The sequence below is a fragment of the Zophobas morio genome, unplaced genomic scaffold (assembly GCF_036711695.1).
Source record: "Zophobas morio isolate AGI-343-1 ecotype UQ-CSIRO unplaced genomic scaffold, CSIRO_AGI_Zmor_V1 ptg000012l, whole genome shotgun sequence".
Classification (NCBI taxonomy): Eukaryota; Metazoa; Arthropoda; class Insecta; order Coleoptera; family Tenebrionidae; genus Zophobas; species Zophobas morio.
This window is the reverse complement of record NW_026972117.1, coordinates 5,142,339-5,167,307: the sequence shown is the minus strand read 5'-3', so window position 1 is coordinate 5,167,307 and position 24,969 is coordinate 5,142,339. Positions and strand designations below refer to the sequence as shown.

At 31.5% G+C, this 24,969-nt stretch overlaps 1 protein-coding gene across 3 annotated transcripts in view; it reads left to right on the top strand.

The window, feature by feature from the left end:
* LOC135127677 (coiled-coil domain-containing protein 102A) overlaps window positions 1-23,952 on the top strand; it is a 28,066-nt gene extending 4,114 nt beyond the window's left edge. The window contains exons 3-9 of one of the 3 annotated variants that reach the window (XM_064054218.1): window positions 3,071-3,376; window positions 3,432-3,657; window positions 3,711-3,917; window positions 12,854-13,128; window positions 13,221-13,275; window positions 13,331-13,397; window positions 22,859-22,949. In XM_064054218.1, coding sequence (XP_063910288.1) covers window positions 3,071-3,376; window positions 3,432-3,657; window positions 3,711-3,917; window positions 12,854-13,128; window positions 13,221-13,275; window positions 13,331-13,387 — 1,126 coding nt within the window. In that variant the 3' untranslated portion in view covers window positions 13,388-13,397; window positions 22,859-22,949. Of the gene's footprint in view, window positions 1-3,070; window positions 3,377-3,431; window positions 3,658-3,710; window positions 3,918-12,853; window positions 13,129-13,220; window positions 13,276-13,330; window positions 13,398-22,858 lie in introns of all 3 variants that reach the window. The other 2 variants (XM_064054220.1, XM_064054219.1) reach the window with 2 other exon arrangements.
* The last annotated feature ends 1,017 nt before the right edge of the window (window positions 23,953-24,969 follow it).

Genomic DNA, 24,969 nt, shown 5'->3' with positions numbered 1-24,969 from the left:
GATTGAAAAATCGAGACATCGAAACTACAAAAAAATCTAAATAAAATTTAAAAAATCCAAATATGTATTGAAAAATTCAAAAACTGAAATATCGAAAAATTGAAAAATCTGAAACCTGATTAATCGAAAAATTGAAAAATTAAAGAACTCAAAAATCAGGAAATCTGAAATTGAAATAATGTAAAAGTTAAAATTTCAAAAAATTGAAGACTGGAAAGTTGTAATAAAAATCGGGAAATCGCAACAGCGAAAAATCCAAAAAATTAAATTCGAAAAATATAAAATTAAAAAAATTGAAATATGGAAAAATCCCAAAACTGGAACATTGAAAACTAGCAAATCGAGAAGTCTAAGGAAAAATCGAATAATCGAAAATCAAAAATCTGATACATCGAAAAATTTAAACATTGGAAAATCGAAAAATTGAAGGATTGAAAAATTTAAAACTCAAGAAATCTAAAATTTAATAAATCGAAATATTGAAAAATTCAAAAACTGAAATATCGAAAAATTGAAAAATCTATAAATCGCAAACATTAAAATTCCCAAAACTGAAAGTTGATTGGAAAATTTAAAAATTTAGAAATCGAAAAATTTAAAAATCAAACCTGACTAAACGAAAAATTAAAAAATTAAAGAACTCAAAAATCGGGAAATCTAAAATTTAAAAAATGGAAAAACTGAAGACTCGAAAGAAATAGAGAAATCGAAAAATCCAAAAAATTAAATTCGAAAAATCTAAAATTTAAAAAAAATCGAAATATCGAAAAATCTCAAAAGTAGAAACATCGCAAAATGGAAAATCGAAAAGTCTAGAAGTCAAAAAATCGAAAATTAAAAAATTGGGCAATTGAAAAATCAAAAATCTGATAAATCGAAAAATTTAAACAATGGTAAATCACAAAATAGAAGGATTGAAAAATTGAAAAATCAGGAAATCTTAAAATTCAATAAATCGAAAAATTAAAATAATCAAACATTGAAGAATCGAAAGATTGAAGAATCGAGAAATCGAAACCACAAAAAATCTAAATAAAATTTAAAAAATCGAAATATGTATTGAACAATTCAAAAACTGTGAAATATCGAAAAATTGCAAAATTAAAGAACTCAAAAATCAGGAAATTTAAAAAATGTAAAAATTAAAATTTCGAAAAATTGAAGACTTGAAAGTTGTAATGAAAAATCGGAAAATCGCAACAGCGAAAAATCCAAAAACTTAAATTCGAAAAATATGAAATATGGAAAAATCCCAAAAAATGGAAAATCGAGAAGTCTAAGAAAAAATCGGAAATTTAAAAAATCGAATAATTCAAAAATCAAAAACCTGATAAATCGAGAAATTTGAACATTGGAAAATCGAAAAATTGAACTGAAAAATCGAGAAATCAAAAATTTTAAAAATCCCGAAATCTAAAATTTAAAAAATCGAAAAATTGAAGAATCGAAAGATTGAAAAATCGTGTAACCGAAACATCGAAAAATTGAGAAATTTAAAATCAAAAAATCGAAAACTTAAAAAATCTAAATATGTACTGAAAAATCCCAAAACTAAATATCGAAAAATCGATTAATTGAGAAATCGAAAACTTAAAACAAAAATTGACAAAAAGGAAAAATTGAAGAATCAAAAAATTGAAAAATTGAGAAAGATTTCAAAGCATTAAATTTTGCAATTCGAAAATTAAATTGTAAAATTTTGTTGTACAATTTTGATTTCATTTTTCCAAAAATGTGGATGCTGAGGGTGAAATGCAACACCGATTTATAAATCACAAGTATTGAAAAATTTACGATTATAATGTGTAACAAGTGTCACTAATAAATTTAAAATTCATCGGAATCGCCCCGCTCACCCACCTGTTTTCTCATTGTTTCTTCTAAAGTTAGAAATAAATATTAAAGTAGATAGTACAACAAAAAAAAAATACGGTTAGTCTTTTTTCCCACTGTCACTCTACAGAAAAACATATTTAACTCCGCCCAACCACCCCGCCTCTATTTCAGTGATTCATTTTATCTGGTCTGTTAGAAAATGGATCCCATACTGAACAGAGGAAAAATTATTCCTTAGAATAAAAAGAGCGTCGGTGGGTGGGCGGGGCTAGTACTTGCTAAGATAAGACTGAGTTTCGCAAATTACATACCCTCCAAGAAAACGGAGGGCGGGTGGGCGGGACTAGCACCTGTTAAGATTATGACAGATTTTGGCAGATGACATACCCTCTAAGAAAATAAAGGGTGGGTGGGCGGGGCTAGTACTTACTAAGATAAAACTGAACCATATTAAGAATAGTCACTAGAATGGAGAGGAGGCGCAGATAGTCGGGGCTATTGTTTACAGGAAAAAAATCAAACAGAACTCCGCCCACCCACCCGTTCTCTCATTTTTTTCTGCTAAAATTAGAAATAAATCTTAAAGTAAATAATATAACAAAAATAAATACGGTTAGCCTTCCATTTCAGTGATTCATTTTATCTGGTCTGCTATTAAGTGGATCCCATAATGAACAGAGGTAAAATTAGTCTTTAGAATAAAATGAGCGTGGGTGGGTGGGCGGGGCTAGTACTTGCTAAGATAAGACTGATTTTGGCAAATGATGTCTCCTGTAAGAAAACAGAGGGCGGGTGGGCGGGGCTAGTACTTACTAAGATAAGACTGAGTTTGGCATCATATGTTGCACATTTTGGGTAGAATTGGTATTTATTCGGCCAAATTTTGAGCTGACGTTATTAATTTTTTGGAGCGGATAAGCAGATATATTTTCATTAAAAATTTAATTTTGGTTAGCGTTTTACCATCTATATGATATCCCTAATATAAATACAAAATTTGACAACAATCGGCCTAGTACTTTCGGAGATTATCTGTCTAATAAAAATCAATGACGGCAGACAGACAGACAAACGGACAGACAGATAAACTGAAAAGGGAGATCTATTTCTTCGTACTCTAGAGGTCATAAAACGTCGAGAAGTATCAATTCGCCGGATGGACTGCATTACGATACTCTTTAGGAGATTATTACGATAGTTAATTAGGAAGGTGCAAAAATATTTGTTTTTCTAGTCAGAGCAATGGATCTCCGGCGCGAGACCGCGAAAACGGAGCCCCCCACCAACTCGAATGCGAAACCGCCCTCCAAGAAGGCTGCATCGAGGACTACATCCTCCAGGGGGCCGTCCCTAGGTACGTCACAGAACTAAAAGACTCCCTGGAGGAAAAAACGGACAGTGAACTGTTAAACGGGGTGCAAAAAAGTGAGAAAAGTAGCACTCATCGGGACGATTTCGATGAGGACTACGTCATCCAGAAGCTATCAATGCTTCAACTCAGGCTGGAGGAGGCGACGAAGACGCTCCAGGTCGAGAGAGAGTAGGTTTCGACTTTCGTGTCTTCGTGATTTAAATTGTATTTTTTTTTTTTGTAGAGAAAAGAGTCAGTTGCATAGGGTTATTGATAAGTTAACAGTTGAGTTGCAAGAAGTCAAGGACAAGTGCGATGAGTTGAGGGAGGCGCGGCAGGAGGCGGCGCGGGACTTGCTGTCGTTGCAGGATCAGCACCAGGAAGAAATCCGGTTGATCCGGGCGGACTTGCAGGACGAGGCGAACTCGAGGGAGGGAATGGATAAAAGACTCAACGATCTCAGAGCCGAGGTACTTTTTTTACAATTTTGGTGGGTCTTAAACCACAAAATTGTTGATTGTAGCTTGAACGGCTGCAAGCCGAAAACGCCGCTGAATGGGGCAAACGCGAGCGCCTAGAAACCGAAAAACTGGCCCTAGAAAGGGACAACAAGAAGCTGCGATCTGAGCTCAGGGACATGCAAGAGCGAATGGAGCGAAAAGGGCGCCCTCTGTCGAATTCGGACGCGGAAGTGCGCCACCTGCAGCAAGAACTCTCAGACAAAAATAAAGTAAGCCGTTTTAGTACCACCATTGTTTAAGTAGATTATAGTTGGACAACCTATAGGGAGAATCATTTTCCCTTGTAGAAAAGAATGAACCTATATTTTACATCTCACTCGCTTCACTATGAAGTGGCGGTACCTTACGAAAGGGGGTAAAGATAGTCTGCAAGCACGTGATGTCGATAAGGTAGTTAGTAAAAAAATAAAAATTGGAAAATGTAAAATTTAAAAATCGAGAAATTGAACAATCGGTTAATTGAAAAATCGAAAAATCTAAAAATTAAAAAAGTTAAAATTGAGAAATCAAAGCATAAAACAGTTAAAACATCAAATACTAAAAAATCCCAAAACTCAAATATCGAAAAATTGAACGAAATATCCAAAAATTAGAAAATTAAAAAATTGAGAAACCGAAAAGTGAAAAAAGCAGAGTCGAAAAATCGCAAACTTAAAAAATCGAAAAATTGAAGCACTGGAGAAATAGGAATATAAAAAAATGGATTAATTGAGAAATTCGAAAATTCAGAAACGTCAAAATTTAAAAATTAAAAAAAAATTGAAGAACTGAAAAATTTCAGAATAGTTAAAGTATTTTTGAGACTTTGTCAACCCAATATTTGGAAAATCTTCAGTTATTTGAATTCCATATCCTAGAATTTTCTGTCAATTTTTTGACAACTTTCCAAAAACTTAATTTTTTGATACGCCCAAGTTAAGAAATTTTCGACCTCTCATCAACCATTTTCAAAAATTACCTACGGAAATTTTTTTAGTAGATTTCTACCTCCGGAAGATATTATTTTCCATTTCATTTCACTGAAAATCCCGCCATTTTCCAGAATTTTCAGCAAAAATGTAGCAACTTTATGATTTGCAAAAATTGTATTTCAAACCGAATATTTCAAAATTTTTCATATCACGTCGCAGTTTTAAACAACTTTACCAAAAGCTCAATTTTTCAATGTATGCAATTTTTTGCATTTTTCCGAGCAGTTTTGAAAATTAAAGAGATATTTGAGTTGATTTCAATTTGCAGAAATTTTCAGAATAGTAAAAATATGACAATTTTTGAGATTTTGTAAACCGAATATTTGGAAAATCTTCAGTTATTTGAATTCCATATCCTAGAATTTTCTGTCAATTTTTTGACAACTTTCCAAAAACTTAATTTTTTAAGTTAAGAAATTTTCGACCTCTCATCAACCATTTTCAAAAATTACCTACGGAAATTTTTTTAGTAGATTTCTACCTCCGGAAGATATTATTTTCGATTTCATTTCACTGAAAATCCCGCCATTTTCCAGAATTTTCACCAAAAATGTAGCAGCTTTATGATTTGCAAAAATTGCATTTCAAACCGAATATTTCAAAATTTTTCGTATCACGTCGCAGTTTTAAACAACTTTACCAAAAGCTCAATTTTTCAATTTATGCAATTTTTTGCATTTTTCCGAGCAGTTTTGAAAATTAAAGAGATATTTGAGTTGATTTCCATTTGCAGAAATTTTCAGAATAGTAAAAATATGACAATTTTTGAGATTTTGTAAACCGAATATTTGGAAAATCTTCAGTTATTTGAATTCCATATCCTAGAATTTTCTGTCAATTTGGAAAATCTTCAGTTATTTGAATTCCATATCCTAGAATTTTCTGTCAATTTTTTGATACGCCCAAGTTAAGAAATTTTCGACCTCTCATCAACCATTTTCAAAAATTACCTACGGAAATTTTTTTAGTAGATTTCTACCTCCGGAAATTATTATTTTCGATTTCATTTCACTGAAAATCCCGCCATTTTCCAGAATTTTCGGCAAAAATGTAGCAACTTTATGATTTGCAAAAATTGTATTTCAAACCGAATATTTCAAAATTTTTCGTATCACGTCGCAGTTTTAAACAACTTTACCAAAAGCTCAATTTTTCAATTTATGCAATTTTTTGCATTTTTCCGAGCAGTTTTGAAAATTAAAGAGATATTTGAGTTGATTTCAATTTGCAGAAATTTTCAGAATAGTAAAAATATGACAGTTTTTGAGATTTTGTAAACCGAATATTTGGAAAATCTTCAGTTATTTGAATTCCATATCCCAGAATTTTCTGTCAATTTTTTGACAACTTTCCAAAAACTTAATTTTTTGATACGCCCAAGTTAAGAAATTTTCGACCTCTCATCAACCATTTTCAAAAATTGCCTACGGAAATTTTTTTAGTAGATTTCTACCTCCGGAAGATATTATTTTCGATTTCATTTCACTGAAAATCCCGCCATTTTCCAGAATTTTCAGCAAAAATGTAGCAACTTTATGATTTGCAAAAATTGTATTTCAAACCGAATATTTCAAAATTTTTCGTATCACGTCGCAGTTTTAAACAACTACCAAAAGCTCAATTTTTCAATTTATGCAATTTTTTGCATTTTTCCGAGCAGTTTTGAAAATTAAAGAGATATTTGAGTTGATTTCCATTTGCAGAAATTTTCAGAATAGTAAAAATATGACAGTTTTTGAGATTTTGTAAACCGAATATTTGGAAAATCTTCAGTTATTTGAATTCCATATCCCAGAATTTTCTGTCAATTTTTTGACAACTTTCCAAAAACTTAATTTTTTGATACGCCCAAGTTAAGAAATTTTCGACCTCTCATCAACCATTTTCAAAAATTACCTACGGAAATTTTTTTAGTAGATTTCTACCTCCGGAAGATATTATTTTCGATTTCATTTCACTGAAAATCCCGCCATTTTCCAGAATTTTCAGCAAAAATGTAGCAACTTTATGATTTGCAAAAATTGTATTTCAAACCGAATATTTCAAAATTTTTCGTATCACGTCGCAGTTTTAAACAACTTTACCAAAAGCTCAATTTTTCAATGTATGCAATTTTTTGCATTTTTCCGAGCAGTTTTGAAAATTAAAGAGATATTTGAGTTGATTTCAATTTGCAGAAATTTTCAGAATAGTAAAAATATGACAATTTTTGAGATTTTGTAAACCGAATATTTGGAAAATCTTCAGTTATTTGAATTCCATATCCTAGAATTTTCTGTCAATTTTTTGACAACTTTCCAAAAACTTAATTTTTTGATACGCCCAAGTTAAGAAATTTTCGACCTCTCATCAACCATTTTCAAAAATTACCTACGGAAATTTTTTTAGTAGATTTCTACCTCCGGAAGATATTATTTTCGATTTCATTTCACTGAAAATCCCGCCATTTTCCAGAATTTTCGGCAAAAATGTAGCAACTTTATGATTTGCAAAAATTGTATTTCAAACCGAATATTTCAAAATTTTTCGTATCACGTCGCAGTTTTAAACAACTTTACCAAAAGCTCAATTTTTCAACTTTCCAAAAACTTAATTTTTTGATACGCCCAAGTTAAGAAATTTTCGACCTCTCATCAACCATTTTCAAAAATTACCTACGGAAATTTTTTTAGTAGATTTCTACCTCCGGAAGATATTATTTTCGATTTCATTTCACCGAAAATCCCGCCATTTTCCAGAATTTTCAGCAAAAATGTAGCAACTTTATGATTTGCAAAAATTGTATTTCAAACCGAATATTTCAAAATTTTTCGTATCACGTCGCAGTTTTAAACAACTTTACCAAAAGCTCAATTTTTCAATTTATGCAATTTTTTGCATTTTTCCGAGCAGTTTTGAAAATTAAAGAGATATTTGCAGAAATTTTCAGAATAGTAAAAATATGACAATTTTTGAGATTTTGTAAACCGAATATTTGGAAAATCTTCAGCTATTCGAATTCCATATCCTAGAATTTTCTCTCAGATTTTTGGCAACTTTCCAAAAACTTAATTTTTTGATACGCCCAAGTTAAGAAATTTTCGATCTTTCATCAACCATTTTCAAAAATTACCTACAGAGATTTTTTTGTCGATTTCGACCTCCGGAAGTTATTTTCGACATTTCTTTGAAAATCCCCATATTTTCCAGAATTTTCGGTATAAATATACAAATTTTATGATTCCAAACCGAATATTTCGAAAATCTTGCTCCGGGGCCATAGATACGCCATATTTTTCGAATTAACACGAGATCTGTTAGATTTTTGTGTGAATTTTTTGTTAACTTTTCCAAAAGCTCAATTTTTGAATATGAAATTTTCGACATTTTTTGGACCACATGCAAAGAGATTTCGGGTTCATTTTTTCGAAAATTTCCACCATTTTTAAAATTGTTGTTGAATCGAATATTTCGTAATTTTCCTCTGGGGCTATAAACAGGCTATATTTTTCGAATCACGAATAAATCAGAATTTTTTGTGGAATTTTAGATAAACTTTTCAAAAGCTCAAAAGCGCTTCATAAAATTTTCTACATTTTTCCGAGCATCTTACTGAAAGAGGTTTTTTTTTCCAATTTTGTCCTCTAGAATTTGCTTGTAAAAATAGTACTCAAAATTTCTCAACTTCGGAATATTTAAAAATGATTGAAAAGTTAAAATATCGTAAAATTGAACAATGAAGAAATCCAAACATCAAAAAATAAAAAATTAGAAATCGGACAATTCAAAAATCGAAACAACGAGAAATCGAAAAATCAAAAATCGAGGAGTCGAAAAGTCGAGACGTCGAAAAATTGAAAAATTGAGAAACCGAAATTGGCCAAAATCGAAAATTTAAAAATTCGGAAAATTGAAAAATTAAAATATAGACCTGGAAACTCGAGAAATCGAAAAATCTAGAAATTTAAAAACTGAAAAATTAAAATATGGAAAAGTTGAAAAATTGAGAAATTGAAATATAAAACAATGGAAAATTTGAAAAATCGCAAGTTTAAAAAAAGAAAAACTGAAAATCAAAAATAACAAATCGACAAATCTAGAAGTCGAAGAATCGAAATATTAAAAAATCTCAAAACTGAAAGAAATATTCAAAAATTGGAAAGTAAAAAACCTGAATAATCGAAAAATTGAAGTACTGAAGAACTGAAAAATCGAAACATTAGAAACTGGAGAAATGGGAATATAAAAAAATAGATTAGTTGAGAAATTCGAAAACTGAAAAATTGAAAAGTTAAAATATCGTAAAATTGAACAATAAAGAAATCCAAGCATTAAAAAATCAAAAATAAAAAATCGAAAAACTGAAAAATTAACGAATCGAGAAATCGAAATTCGAAAATCTAAAAAGTTGAAATATTGAAAAATCGGATAATTCAAAAATCGAAACATCATAAACTTCAAAAACTGAGACATCGAGAAATCGAAAAATCAAAAGACCAAAAATCGAGGAGTCGAAAAGTCGAGAAGTCGAAAAATCGAAAAGTTAAAACTGGAAAAATTGAGAAATCGGAAGATTGAACAATCAAAACATCGGCATAAATCGAGATCTCAAAAAATTGAAAAATCGAAAATTTAAAAATTCTGAAAATTGAAAAATTAAAATATAGACCTGGAAACTCGAGAAATCGAAAAATCTAGAAATTTAAAAACTGAAAGATGAAAATATGGAAAAATTGAAAAATTGTGATATTGAAATATGAAACAATCGAAAATTTGAAAAATCTAAAGTTTAAAAAAAGAAAAACTGAAAATCCAAAAATAAAAAATCGAAAAATCTAGAAGTCGAAGAATCGAAATATTAAAAAATCTCAAAACTGAAAGAAATATCCAAAAATTGAAAAATAAAAAACCTGAATAATCGAAAAATTGAAGAACTGAGAAATCGAAACTTTGTAAACTGGAGAAATGGGAATCTAAAAAATTGGTTAATTGAGAAATTCGAAAACTGAAAATTCAGAAACGTCAAAATTTAAAAATTAAAAAATATTGAAGAACTGAAAAATTGATAAAGTTAAAGTACCGCAAAATTGAAAAGTTAAAGTACCGTAAAATTGAACAATGAAGAAATCCAAACATTAAAAAATCAAAAATTAAAAATCGAAAAACTGAAAAATCAACGAATCGAGAAATCGAAATTCGAAAATTTAAAAAGTTGGAAAGTTCAAAAATCGAAACATCGTAAACTTCAAAAACTGAGACATCGAGAAATCGAAAAATGAAAAGACCAATAATCGAGGAGTCGAAAAGTCGAGAAATCGAAAAATTGAGAAACCGAAATAGGCCAAAATCCAAAAATTGAAAAGTTAAAAGTGGAAAAATTGAGAAATCAAGAAATTGAACAATCAAAACATCGAAACATCCAAATAAATCGAGATCTCAAAAAATTGAAAAATCGAAAATTTAAAAATTCTGAAAATTGAAAAATTAAAATATAGACCTGGAAACTCGAGAAATCGAAAAATCTAGAAATTTAAAAACTGAAATATTAAAATATGGAAAAGTTGAATTGAGAATTTGAAATATAAGTCAATCGAAAAATTGAAAAATCGCAAGTTCAAAAAAAGAAAAACCGAAAATCCAAAAATAAAAAATCGAAAAATCTAGAAGTCGAAGAATCGATATATTGAAAAATCACAAAACTGAAAGAAATCCAAAAATTGAGAAATGGAAAAACCAATAAAGCGAAGTCGAAAAATCCAAGATTTGAAGAACTCAAAAATAGAAACTTTGAGAAGTGAGAAAAATCTAAAATTTAAAACATTGAACAATTAAAATATCGCAAAATTGAAGCATCGAGAAATCCAATTAAATTTAAAAAATTGAAAAATCGGATAACTAAAAAATCGAAACATTGAAAAATTGGAAAATCGAAATTTTGAAAAGTGGGAAAATCAAAAATAGATTAATTGAGAAATCGGAAAACTGAAAATTTAACAAAGTCAAAATTTGAAAAATTGAAAAATAGAAATACTGAAGAACTGAATATTCAACAAATCGAGAAATTGAAAAATCTAAAATTTAAAACATTAACAATCAAAAAATCGCAAAATTGAAGCATCAAGAGATCCAATTAAATTTAAAAAATTGAAAAATCGGATAACAAAAAAATCGAAACATTGAAAAATTGGAAAATCGAGAAATTGAAAAGCTCAAAAGAAAAAATCGAAAAACCGAGAAATTCAAAAATCGAAACATCGAAAAATCCAAAAACTGAGACATCGAGAAAACGAAAGATTAAAGGATCGAGAAATTGAGAAGTCGGAAGTCAAAAAGCAATTGAAAAATTGATAAATCGAGAAATTGAACAATTTAAACAATGAAACATCTGAATTCGATAAATTGGGAAATCAAAAAATTGAATAATCGACAAATCTAGAAGTCGAAGAATCGAAATATTGAAAAATCTCAAAACTGAAAGAAATATTCAAAAATTGAAAAATTGAAACTTGGAGAAGTGGGAAAATCAAAAATAGTTTAATTGAGAAATCGGAAAACTGAAAATTTAACAAAGTCAAAATTTGAAAAATTGAAGAATAGCAATACTGAAGAACTGAAAATTCAAAAATTCGAAAAAATGGAAAAATCTAAAATTTAAATCATTGAACAATTAAAATATCTCAAAATTGAAGCATCGAGAAACAAATTAAATTTAAAAAATTGAAAAATCGTATAACTAAAAAATCGAAACATTGAAAAATTGGAAAATCGAGAATTTGAAAAGCCCAAAAGTAAAAAATCGAAAAACCGAGAAATCCAAAAATCGAAACATCGAAAAATTCAAAAACTGAGACATCGAAAAATCGGAGGATCGAGAAATTGAGAAGTCGGAAGCCGAAAAGCAATTGAAAAATTGATAAATCGAGAAATTGTACAATTTAAACAACGAAACATCTGAATTCGATAAATTGGGAAATCAAAAAATTGAATAATCGAAAAATTTTAAAACAGAAAAACTGGAAAATCGAAAATTAAAAAATCTCAAAACTGAAAGAAATATTCAAAAATTGATAAATTGAAACTTGGAGAAGTGGGAAAATCAAAAATAGATTAATTGAGAAATCGGAAAACTGAAAATTTAACGAAGTCAAAATTTGAAAAATTGAAACTTGGAGAAGTGGGAAAATCAAAAATAGATGAATTGACAAATCGAAAAATCTAAAATTTAAAACATTGAACAATCAAAAAATTGCAAAATTGAAGCATGGAGAATCCAATTAAATTTAAAAAATTGAAAAATCGGATAACTAAAAAATCGAAACATTGAAAAATTGGAAAATCGAGAAATTGAAAAGCCCACAAGTAAAAAATCGAAAAACCGAGAAATCGAAAAATCGAAACATCGCAAAATTCAAAACTGAGACAACGAGAAATCGAAAAGCAATTGAAAAATTGATTAATTTGAACAATCAAAACAACGAAACATCTGAATTCGATAAATTCAGAAATCAAAAAATTGAATAATCGAAAAATTTTAAAAAGGAAAAACTGGAAAAACGAAAATGAAAAAATTCCAAAAGTTGAAAAATTGAAATATAGAAGAACTGAAAACTCGAGATATCGAAAAACCTAGAATTTTAAAAACTGTAAAAAATGTAAAGTTTAACAATAAATTGAAAATCCAAAAAGTAAAAAATCGAGAAATCAAAAAATCCATCAATTCAAAAGTCGAAAATTCGAAAAATCGAATTATTGAAAAATCTCATAACTGAAAGAAATATCCAAAAAACCGAGAAATTAAAAAATTGGAAAATTGAGAAATCGAAAAACTAAAAAACAGTCGAAAAAACGTAAGCTTAAAAAATCGAAAAATTGAAGAATTGAAGAAGTGAAAAATCGAAACTTTAGGAAGTCGAGAAATGGAAAAAGAAATAAATATACTTTAGAAAACTGAAAATTTAGAAACGTGAAATTTGAAAAATTAAAAAATCGAAATATTTAAAGAGCAGAGTGAAGAGTGTTTGCTTTTGCTGATGTTTGATGGCGCCATCTGATGTAGAGTAAAATAAACCCAAGCGCGCCCCCTGGATTGATTCCTTGTCCCAAAGCTCCCTATTTAGGTGCAGTAAAATTTGTATTAGGTTGTCCAACTATAGTATACTTACTTAACCAAGGTGTTATTTCACCCCATTGTCTAGGAAATCTCAGAACTGCGGCACTCCCAAAACAAACTAAAAAAAATGGTCCAAGACAAAATCACCGAGCTCGCACACGCCGTTCGCCGCGCCGAACAATACGAATCCGAAGTGAAGAAGCTGAGGAGTCGGGTCGAGGAACTCAAGCGCGACCTGGCGGTGGCGGAGGACGAGCTGGACACTGCGTCCAATACCATAAGGAAGCTCCAGAGAAGCAACGACGAATTGCAGGAGCAAGTGGACAACTTCCAGGTGCAGCTGCAGCACCTTCACACAAGGTTCGTATTTATTTAAACTTGTGGCTGAGCTTAATCAACTTTTAACACCGGGCGAGGTCTTAATTCCTTCTTTCTGTGCTTGTTGACTTTAGTTTGGAGAAGGAGGATGGTGGAGAAGAGATGGCTATTTATGATGAGAATGAGTGTGTAAGTATTTGCATTAATTGGTGTCTCGTGAGGCGGAGTGTACGTTTAATTTTAGAAATTAATAGACGACGATTTTTGCGTCGTACTGGAAAAAAAGTCTGGGGGTTATTAATGCCGTTGTGGTAATTATTGTAGTGTTTTTAGCACGAGTTTCTAACTTACTAGAGGGTGTATTGTGGGTTGCAGCGTCACAATTGACACATAACCGAACTAACACGTGTGTTGTGGGTTGCAGCGTCACAACTGACTTTGCTTAACTTATTATAATTTGATTTTTATACTAATTTTGTCGCCTGAAAACTGGTTTGATCTATAAATCGTGTTCCAGGGTTTCTTTCACTCGATTTTGACATGCAAATATTTTTTTGTTTAGTTTTAAAAGTCCGACTAAATACTCTGCAAAGTCGACTTCTTCAAGGTAAGTACATAAGCATTTCAATGATTTTATTCTTGCGCTTGTTTCTTGAATGACAAAATTTACTAACTACGAACAATAAAATATTTTCGAAATTGCGGTATTTTAAGAGTAATTAAGATTCATTTTCCTGTGTGATGCGTCCATGAATAAAAAGTCTGCAAAAAATGTCTGATAAGGCGCGGCGAGAACTTTTTGTTCATTTTCGTGTTACGCAAAGAGTTCAGTTGGTTTCGATTCTGTTGACGGCGTATGCGGGGCGCAAATTTGTTTGTTTAAGTGTTTTATTTTTGTCAAAAATAATCTCGTTTCGGGCTTAAAGTGAAGAGTGAGTGTTGTGATGTGCCCATGAGGAAGGAGGCTGCAAGGGTCGGCGCGGAATGAAAGGAAATCAGGATTTAAAGGGTAAGTGTTGCATTATATTTATATCGTTTTATTCTAAATTAATATAAAAATACGGATGTTAAGGGAGAAATCAGTTATCGTTATTGTTCACTAAATCAGCAAAACGTTTCATTCATTTTAATTGAATTGAATTTTTTTTCATGTGTTTTTTGTTGCAGTGGGTTCGTACATGAAGATGAGGGAATTCGCTCAATTGTAGCAGAAGACGAAGCCTAAAGGTTAGAAGTTTTCAATAATTTTAAATGGGGTTTTGTTTTGTTTTTTTTTTTTGTTTTCTTTTATAAAGGCTATTTTGATCAGCAAATTTGTCTTATTTTTATTCTATCAAATGTTTTTTGACCTCTTGTTACATATCTTATGCATTATTTTTCTTGTGTGTCTATTTTTAAACAATTTTTTTCTCAAAAATATTTAAATTATATATTATTAATTGTTTATATATTTTTTTTGTTTTTTTTTTAGTGTTTGATTCCGTTCACAATATATTTTAAACTTTTCATTAAACTATGTATATGTAAAATAAAGTTCGCCGGTCTTTTTACTGGTCAACGAAACGACTTTAACCTCTTTTTTTAGATTGGTTCAACAGAGTTTTTACCCGAAACGTCCAGATTTTTGAAAAAAAAAAAATCAGAACTATAAAACAACATTTTGCAGTTTAATTTTGAATCTGCAAAACTGAATGCTTCGAAATTTCGCAGACGCTTTAAAGTTATGTATCAATTAGCTTGTTCTGGGTTTTCGTAAAGTGAAGTTCAAAAGTGCTAAAGTGTTTTCAGTTGTAAATACTAGCCCCGCCCACCCACCCTCTATTTTCTTAAAACGTATATAATTTGCCAAAATCAGTTTTATCTTTACAAATACTAGCCCCACCCACCCGCCCTCTATTTTCCTAAAGGATATATGATTTGTCAAAATCACTCTTATCTTTACAAGTACTAGCCCCACCTACCCGCCCTTTATTTTTTTAGAGGATATATCATTTGTCAAAATCAGTCGTGTCTTAGGAAGAAGTACAAGCCCCACCCACCCGCCCTCTCTGTTTTCTTGGAGGATATATCACTTGCTAGAATCAGTCTTATTTTAGCAAATGCAAGCCCCACCCACCCACCCTCTATTTTTTTAAAAAACATGATTCGCCAAAATCAGTCTTATCTTAACAAATACTGCACCCACCCACCAACCCTCTCCATTTTCTTGAAGGATATATGATTTGCCAAACTCAGTCTTATCTTTCCAAGTACTTGCCCCACCCACCCACCCTCTCTTTTCTTAGAGAGTATCTCATTTGCCCAAATCACTCTTATCTTAGCAGGTACTAGCCCCGCCCACCCACCCTCTCTTTCATTAGAGAATATATCATTTGCCAAAATCTGTCTTACCTTCACAAGTACTTGCCCCACCCACTCGCCCTTTATTTTCTTAGAGGATATATCATTTGCCAAAATCAGTCTTCTCTTAGGAAGTAGAAGCCCCGCCCACCCACCCTCTGTTTTCTTAAAGGATATATAATTTGTCAAAATCAGTTTTATCTTTACAAATACTAACCCCGCCTACCCGCCCTCTATTTTCTTAAGGGATATATAATTTGTCCAAATCATTCTTATCTTAGGAAGTAGAAGCCCCGCCCACCCGCCCTCTGTTTTCTTAAAGGATATATGATTTGCCAAAATCGGTTTTATTTTTACAAATACTAACGCCGCCTACCCGTCCTCTATTTTCTTGAGGGATATATAATTTGTCCAAATCATTCTTATCTTAGGAAGTAGAAGCCCCGCCCACCCGCCCGCTGTTTTCTTAAAGGATATATGATTTACCAAGATCAGTCTTGTCTTTCAAAGTACTAGCCCCACCCACCCACCCTCTCTATTTTCTTAGAGCGTATATCACTTGCCAGAATCAGCCTTATTTTAGCAAATACAAGCCCCACCCTCCCACCCTCTTATTTTCTTAAAGGATATATGATTTGCTAAAATCAGTCTTATCTTTACAAGTACTAGCGCCACCCACCCCGCCCTTTATTTTTTTAGAGTGTACGTCGGTTGCTAAAATCAGTAATTTAAATTTTTAGATTTTTCGACTTTGTTTTTTTTTTTTTAATTTTTACTTATTGGATTTTTGTGACTTTAAATATCTTACATTTTGCGATTTTTCAATTTTTAATTTTTCGAATCGTGGATGTTTTGATTTCGCGATGTTGTAAATTTTCAATTTTTCGAGTTTTTAAATTTTAGATTTTTCACTTTTTGTTTCGATTTTTAGATTTTTCGGTTCTTCAATTTTACGGAATAATTTTTTAATTTTTTGATGTCGATTTTTCAGTGAGTTAAAAATTTTCAGTTTGAGATTTTCCTATTTTTCAATTTTTCGATGTTTCGATTTTTAGCCACTTTCGACTTCTTGATATTCTGATGTTTCGATTCCGGGATTTTTCAATTTTTCGATTTCGTTTCCTCGATTTCTCAGTTTTTCAATAATTCATTTTTTTTATATAAATTTTTGGATTTTTCGATTTCTCAATTAATTTTTTTTTTCGACTTTTTGTTTTTCGCCTTTCCGATTTCTCGATTTCTCAAATGCTCAATGTTTAAGTTTTGGGATCTTTTTTTTCAATATATATTTCGATTTTCCAAAATTTTGCGACTTTTTAAATTTTACATTTTTCGATTTTTCAATTATTTAATTTTTCGATTCGTTGATGTTTGATTTCGCTGTTGTAAATGTTCAATTTTTCTAATTTTTAAATTTTAGATTTTTCACTTTTTGTTTCGATTTCTCAGATTCTCATTTTTCGATTCTTCAATTTTTCGGAATAATGTTTCATTTTTTTGATATGTTGATTTTTCAGTTTTCGATTTAACGGTTTTCTTTCGATTTTTCCCCTTCTCGTTTATAAATTTCCCGGTTTTTCATTTTTTTGAAATTAATTTTTCAGTTTTTCGATGTTTCGACTTTTCCATTTTGAATTTTCAAATTTTTCGATTTTTAGCCACTTCCATTTCACAATTTTTCGATTTTTCCACTTCTCCACTTTTCGATCTTTTTTTTGATGTTTCGATTTTGCGATTTTCCAATCTTTCGATTTCGATTTCCCAGTTTTTCAATAATTCATTTTTTTATATAAATTTCTGGATTTTTCGATTTCTCAAATTTTCAATGTTTAACTTTTCGGATTTTTCAATATGGATTTCGATTTTTAAATTTTTAGATTTTTCGACATTTTTTTTTTATTTTTTACTTATTCGATTTTTCGAAATTTTGCGACTTTTTGAATATATTACATTTTTCGTTTTTTCAATTTTTCGAATTGTTTTTCCCCTTTTCGTTTTTAGAATTTCAATTTTTCGAATTTTTAAATTTTAGATTCTTCACTTTTTGTTTCGATTTATCGTTTTTTTTTCAAAGTTAAAATTTTTCAATTTTAAATGCTCCCATTTTTCGATTTTTAGCTACTTCCATTTCTCAATTTTTCAATTTTTCGACTTCTCGACTTCTCGATCTTACTTTGATGTTTCGATTTCGCGAATTTCCTATTTTTCGATTTCGATTTCTCAGTTTTTCGACGATTAATTTTTTTTATAAATTTTTGAATTTTTCGATTTCTCAATTTCTCGATTAATCTCGATTTGCTTATACAGGGTGACTAAAAAAATTAATGAATGCCTGGATTTATTTTATTGGTTTAATCAGAAACAACACTTTGGAGGTGTTTTAAAGATTTATCATAAATGCATGGCAAATTTTTGATCAAAATGTATTTGCTCATCCCCCCTAAAAAATTGATGACGTCACCTAAAAACTTTTGCTGAAAAATGGTAAATGTGCAAATTATGATGAGTGTATACTTGTGATTTATCACTCGATTAATATTTTTTTATTTGCTTATACGAGGTGTCTAAAAAAATAATGACTGAGTCAATTTATTTTATTGATTAAATCAAGAATTGCCAAACTGAATACTTTGAAATTGATAACGTCATCTCAAAATTTTGCCGATGAATAAATTCTACCCAAGATTGGAAAAATATTAGTATTTGCTAAGATAAGACTGATTTTTGCAAATGACATATATTCTAAGGAAACAGAGGGTGGGTGGGCGGGGCTACTAATTGCTGAGATAAGACGTAATTTTGGCATGACATATACTCTAATAAAACGGAAGGGGTGATGTTATTGCTTTCTTATAAAAGACTATAGGAAAAAGTAAAGTTAGCCCCGCCCACCCACCCGTTTTCTAGTTTTTTCTTCTGAAATAAGAAATAATTCTTCTAGCAGTAGTATACGATTAGCACTTAGCACTTTTTTTTTCTTTTTTTAACAGCCCACGTTAAATAATTAACCCCGCCCACCCACCTCGCCTCCATTTCAGTGATTCATTTTTTCTAGTCTCAATGAAAGGTGGATCTAAATATTCGAAATAAAATCGTTAGAATGAGAACAGGTAAAATCTGCTGAGATACGACTGAATTTGGAAAATGCAAACCCTCTAAAAAAATAAAGGGTGGGTGGGCGGGGCTAATATTTGCTAAGATAAGAGTGATTGTGGCAGATGATATAACCTCTAACAAAATAGAGGGCGGGTGGGCGGGGCTAGTATTTGCTAAGATGAGATTAATTTTAGCAAATGACATACCCTCTAAGAAAACAGAAGGCGGGTGGGCGGGGCTGGTATTGATTAACATAAAACTAATTTTGGTGAATGACTGAACAATATTAAGAGTCGTAACTAAAATGAAGAGGGGGTGGGTGGGCGGGGCTATTGCTTTCTTATAAAAATAGTAGGAAAAAACTTAACTTACCCCCACCCACCCACCCGTTTTTTAGTTTTTTCTTCTGAAATAAGAAATAAATCTTATAGCAAATAGTACACCGAAAAAATTTACGATTAGCACTTTTTAATTTAATCTAATCAACAAAAGAGCATATAATTAATCCCGCCCACCCACCCCACCTCCATTTCAATGATTTATTTTATTTAGTCTGAATGAAAGGTGGATCTTATACCGAAGAGAAATAAAATGGTCAGAATGAGAACATCGGGGGTGGGCAAAGATAGCATTTGCTAAGATAAGACTGAATTTGTTAAATTCAAACCCAAAAAGAAATAAAGGGTGGGTGGGCGGGGCTAATATTTGCTAAGGTGAGATTAATTTTGGCAAATGGCATACCCTCTAAGAAAACAGAAGGCCGGTGGGCGGGGCTAGTATTGATTAATATAAAACTAATTTTGGTGAATGACTGAACAATATTAAGAGTAGTTACTGGAATGAGGAGGTGGTGGGTGGGCGGGGCTATTGCTTTCTTATCGCAGACTATAGGAAAAAGTAAACTTAGCCCCGCCCACCCACCCGTTCTGTAACTTTTTCTTCTGAAGTAGGAAATAGATTTTGTAGCAAATAGTATACCGAAAAAATTACAATTAGCACATTTTTTCTTTTTTTAACAGCCAACGTTATATTAGTTGCAATTTCTACTCTACCAAAGAACATATAATTAACCCCGCCCACCCACCCCGCCTCGATTTCAGTGATTCATTTTATCTACTTTGAATGAAAGGTGGATCTTGTAACGAAGAGAAATAAAATTGTTAGAATGAGAACGGCAAACGTAGTATTTGCTAAGATAAGACTGAACTTGGTGGTAAATTCAAACCTTCTAAAAAATAAAGGGTGGGTGGGCGTAGCTAATATTTGCTAAGATAAGAATGATTGTGGCAGAAGATATAACCTCTGACAAAATAGAGGGCGGGTGGGCGGGGCTACTACTTGCTAAGATGAAATTAATTTTGGCAAATCACATACCCTCTAAGAAAAGAGGAGACGGGTGGGCGGGGCTAGTATTGATTAATATTAAACTAATTTTGGTGAATGACTGAACAATATTCAGGGCAGTTACTGGAATAAAGAAGGGGTGGGTGGGCAGGGCTATTGCTTTCTTATGAAAGACTGTAACAAGAAACTAAATTTAGCCCCGCCCACCCACCCGTTCTCTAATTTTTTTCTTCTGAAATAAGAAATAAATCTTATAGCAAATAGTGTACCGAAAAAATTAATTATGATTAGCACTTTTTTTCTCTTTTAACAGCCTAGGTTCTATTACTTTCAATTTCCACTCTACAAAAGAACATATAATTAACCCCGCCCACCCACCCCGCCTCGATTTCAGTGATTCATTTTATCTAGTCTGAATGAAAGGTGAATTTTACACCGAATAGAAATAAAATCGTTGGAATGAGAACAGCGGGGGTGGGCAAAGGTAGTATTTGATAAGATAAGACTGAATTTGGTAAATGCAAACTCTCTGAAAAAATAAAGGGTGGGTGGGTGGGGTTAGTATTTGCTAAGATGATAGTGATTGTGGCAGATGACATAACCTCTGACAAAATAGAGGGTGGGTGGGCGGGCGGGGCAAGTACTTGCTAAGATGAAATTAATTTTGGCAAATCACATAGCCTCTAAGAAAAGAGAAGGTGGGTGGGCGGGGCTAAGATTGATTAATATTGAACTAATTTTGGTGAATGATTGAACAATATTCAGGGCAGTTACTGGAATAAAGAAGGGGTGGGTGGACGGGGCTATTGCTTTCTTATGAAAGACTGTAGGAAGAGGCTAAACTTAGCCCCGCCCACCCACCCGTTCTTTAATTTTTTTCTTCTGAAATAAGAAATAAATCTTATAGCAAATAGTAGAGCGAAAAAATTACGATTAGCGCTTTTTTTAACAGCTTACGTTCTATTAGTTGCAATTTCCACTCTACAAAAGAACATATAATTAACCCCGCCCACCCACCCCGCCTCGATTTCAGTGATTCATTTTACCTAGTCTGAATGAAAGGTGGATCTTATATCGAAGAGAAATAAAATCGTTAGAATGAGAACAGCGCGGGTGGGCATAGATAGTACTTGCTAAGATAAGACTGAACTTGGTAAATTCAAACCCTCTAAATAAATAAAGGGTGGGTGGGCGGGGCTAATATTTGCTAAGATAAGAGTGATTGGGGCAGATGACATAACCTCTAACAAAATAGAGGGCGGGTGGGCGGGGCTAGTATTTGCTAAAATGTGACTAATTTTGGCAAATGCCAGTGATTGCAAAGGGAATGTATGCATTTTAATTTTTCGTTTTCACTTGTGATTTATCATGGCCTTCATATTTTTTAGATTTGATTAAATCAGTAAAGGCTCGGTCCTTTTTTCCAGAAAATTTGCAACTTTTTACTTAAAGTACTGCTTTTTTGGCACACGACTTTCCGTTTCTCGACTTCCATTTTGTTTTTTCAATTTCTATTTTTTCAATTTTTCGTTCCTTCAAATTTTGTTATTTTAAAATTTTTCAGGTTTACGATTGTCCAACTTTTGGATGTTCCCATTTTTAGATTTTGCAATTTTTCAAATTCATTTCTTCTATTTTTCAATTTGCAATTTTTCACTTCGGTTTTTTTTATTATTATTTCTCGAGTTTTCAATTTTTAATTTTTCGTTTTGGTTTTCTGTTTTCTTTATATTTTCATTTTTCGATTTTCCGACTTTCAATTTTTAGATTTGAAATTTCTCGAGTTTTCAATTTTTCGATTCTTCAGTTCTTAAATTTGCAATTTTTCGTTTCGGTTTTTATTTTCTTTATTTCTTCAATTATTAATTTTTGTTTTTTCAATTGTTCATTTTTTTGTTCCAGTCTTTCGATTTTGCGATTTTTGCGTTTTCAGTTTTTAATTCCATTTATTTTTACAATTTTTAGAATTTTCGCTTTAAAATTTTGAAGTTTTCAGCTTTGGAATTTTTCTGTTTTTCGATTTTTCAGTTTCTCGATCTTAGTTTTTGGTTTGTGTTTTTTTGTTCTGTGAATTTTTAGATTATTCGGCTTTTCGATTTTTAAGTTTGGATTTACAATTAAAACATTTTTTCGGTCATTTGAATTTTTCAAATTTAGATTTTTCGGTTTCCCGATTTTTAAAATGTTCCGATCTTTCAATTTTCGTGTCATTAGGTCTTCGATTTGCTTTTTTGTATTTAAAATTTTTCGATTTGGGATTTTTGGTTTTTTACTTTTTAGATTTTGCCAGTGTTTCTATTTTTTTTAATTTTTTCAAATTTTATTGTTACAATTCATTTTTTAATAATCTTTATTTTTTTTACTTTACTTCTTTATTTAAACACCCGCCTGCTATACTCTGTCATGAAATAAAAAATAAATTGCCTTATTTAGTTAAGGATATCGTGCTGACCAAAATTTATCTAATAATCTCCACCAACAATTAAGTGGGGTAGTCTTTTTTTCGTAGTAACTCATATTCATACTTTACAACATAACATACTCCTATATTTGTGGTTTATGAGTCTGCCTTGATTTTTATCGCAATTACTTTACAAAAAATTTACGTATAGCTAGTATTTGAGTTTTTGAAATATATTTATTTGTTTATCCAACAATTGTTATGTAAATTTTGTCATTCAAGAAACAATGCTTGTTACCAAAATGAATTATTTCTTTATTTCCATGTACTTAGTTTAAACAAAACGACTTTGCAAAATATTTTGCTAGTACCAAATACAATCAAAGAATTATTTCTTAATTAAAAAAAAAAATGGCATGTCAGAATTGAGTGAAACTTGTGAAACATGATATTGTTAGTAAATCGTAAATCGGTGTAAATCGCTTCAGAGCGCTTAGAGTCGACATTGGCCTGAGCCCGCTCCGGCTTGTAGATCAAACCAGTTCTCAGTCAGTCGTTTCGAATTCAGTGTAACTTTATTTTTTCTCACAGGTTACGTAATTGCAGTTCTTCGAGTTTGCTCTCCCACCGGGGGACTCTTCTCACAGGAGAAGCCAGCGACGACGACGTAACCGAATATTAGTTTCCCTTCCATTACAATACGTCAACTAATAAAACTAGGTTTTAATTTAATCCACCACCACACTAACGCGAAACGTACTTAAGTAGATCTGGTTATTTCCCAACTTGTGTTCATCGCTTTTTAATTTATTGCTTCTCAAGCGTGCGCGAGATAATTCGATTGCGAACGATCTCGCTCACCCATGTACATACTTTTGTATACTAGTAGCCACTACCAGGTAGAATAGACATTATTTTTATATGACCGGCACAATTTTAATGTGATTTCATCCTACAACAGTTCGGTTCTGAAAATCGTGACGTCAGAGACACTAAAAAAGGCCTAGCGGATCTAGGTTTGTCCTGTTTTCGACTGATATGTAAAGGGTAGACTGACTTTGTTTACACTATTTTTCAAAATGCATGATTGTTGATGTGTACACGTAGTGTTGCGTACTTTCACGCTTTATTCCCCAGCGTGGAAAGCGCCTGCCCCCAATAATCGTCTTCCACTCATGAAAATTCACTTTTCCATTTTTTTTTTTTTTTTATTTTTCATTTTCGGATTGTTGTGTGCAGCAGCTTCCACGCACCATCACAACAGGGTGTCGACTGACGATTTTTCGTGGGGAGTGATGCGTGGCCGTACACTGCGTCTTGTGTTATTTAATAGTGACTAAGCTTTAAGACTAAGATAGGGTTACCGTTTTCGTTTCATCTTTCGCTGATTTTGTCCGCGCATCGAAATTGCAATAACACAAGACTCCACTGATCAATCACCCCTAGCAATAAATCGTAAGAGTATTGTTCGATTCACAACAGTGTTGCACTTATTAGTGCCTTAATATTTCACTTATGGTTTCGTGGTGTTTCGTTTGTGATAAGTAATGGTTGTTTTCGGTTGGTTGCAAGAGCACTATTTTCGGGTTATAAGGAGTACCTTTTTTGAGTATTAAAATGTACCTAGCTGTTTCGCTCAGGGCTATGTATCACGTGTAATTCGTGCCAATAAAATATTTAAGTAAGGTGGGGGTTTATTTCGGGGAGTGGGGAGCGTGAAACGTCGGACTTGGTCAAAAATCTCGTCCTAATTTTCATATATGATTGACGTTTTATGTTCCCCATTTGACGTTAAATTGAAGATTAAAATGTATGTTGGCGATCCTGTATTATTGGCAGCAATATTAATTCGTAATTGTCAATTTTGACATTTTTAAATTCGAAAAAGTATCTGAAACATAACCTAAATTTATCGCCATTGGCGTATTTGTCACACATTACTTCCGGTACACTGACATAAACGCAAGAAAAGTTCACATTTTTGTATAAAAAGTTTGTTGGCAACTTTTAGATAAAAATGGTTCACGTTGCATCAACCTTTTCAAGGTCACACATTTTCTGTTCATGCTTGTGTACCGTTTAGAATGATCAAATTTCGATTTACTTCAGTAAAAGATTTTCTGTTTTTTCTGGCGTAAACTTGACAAAAACAAAAATTACTGACACCATTTGACAGACCGCGAAATCTAAAATGGTTTTAAAGTTTGTAGTTTATACACAAAATTTGGATCTGTAATTTGAATAAAATTCAAAAAAAAGGTAAAAGTGAATCAATGGAGTTTAAACAAGTGACCGCCATATACCTACAAATGATTATTTTTTAACAAAAATGAATACATATTTAAATTTATCGTGGGTAGATTTTAAATGGCGAGTGGTGTTTTTTATCAACCTGATTTGGTGAAAAATTGAATGAACTGACGAATATTGACAATTCGAAAATAATGAATAACATTTTTCGATTTTTCGATTTGGTGATGTTTTGATTGCTCGATTTTTTAAATTTTAACTTTTTCGGATTTTTTGATTTGAAATTTTTCACTTTTTTGTTGTTTCGATTTCTCAATCCTTTGATTTTTTGCCTTCTCGTTTTTTCAATTTTTCGAAATTAATTTTTCAATTTTTCGATATTTCGATTTTTGAATTTTCGATTTAACGGTTTTTTTTCGATTTTTCCCTTTCTCGTTTTTAGATGTCCCGGT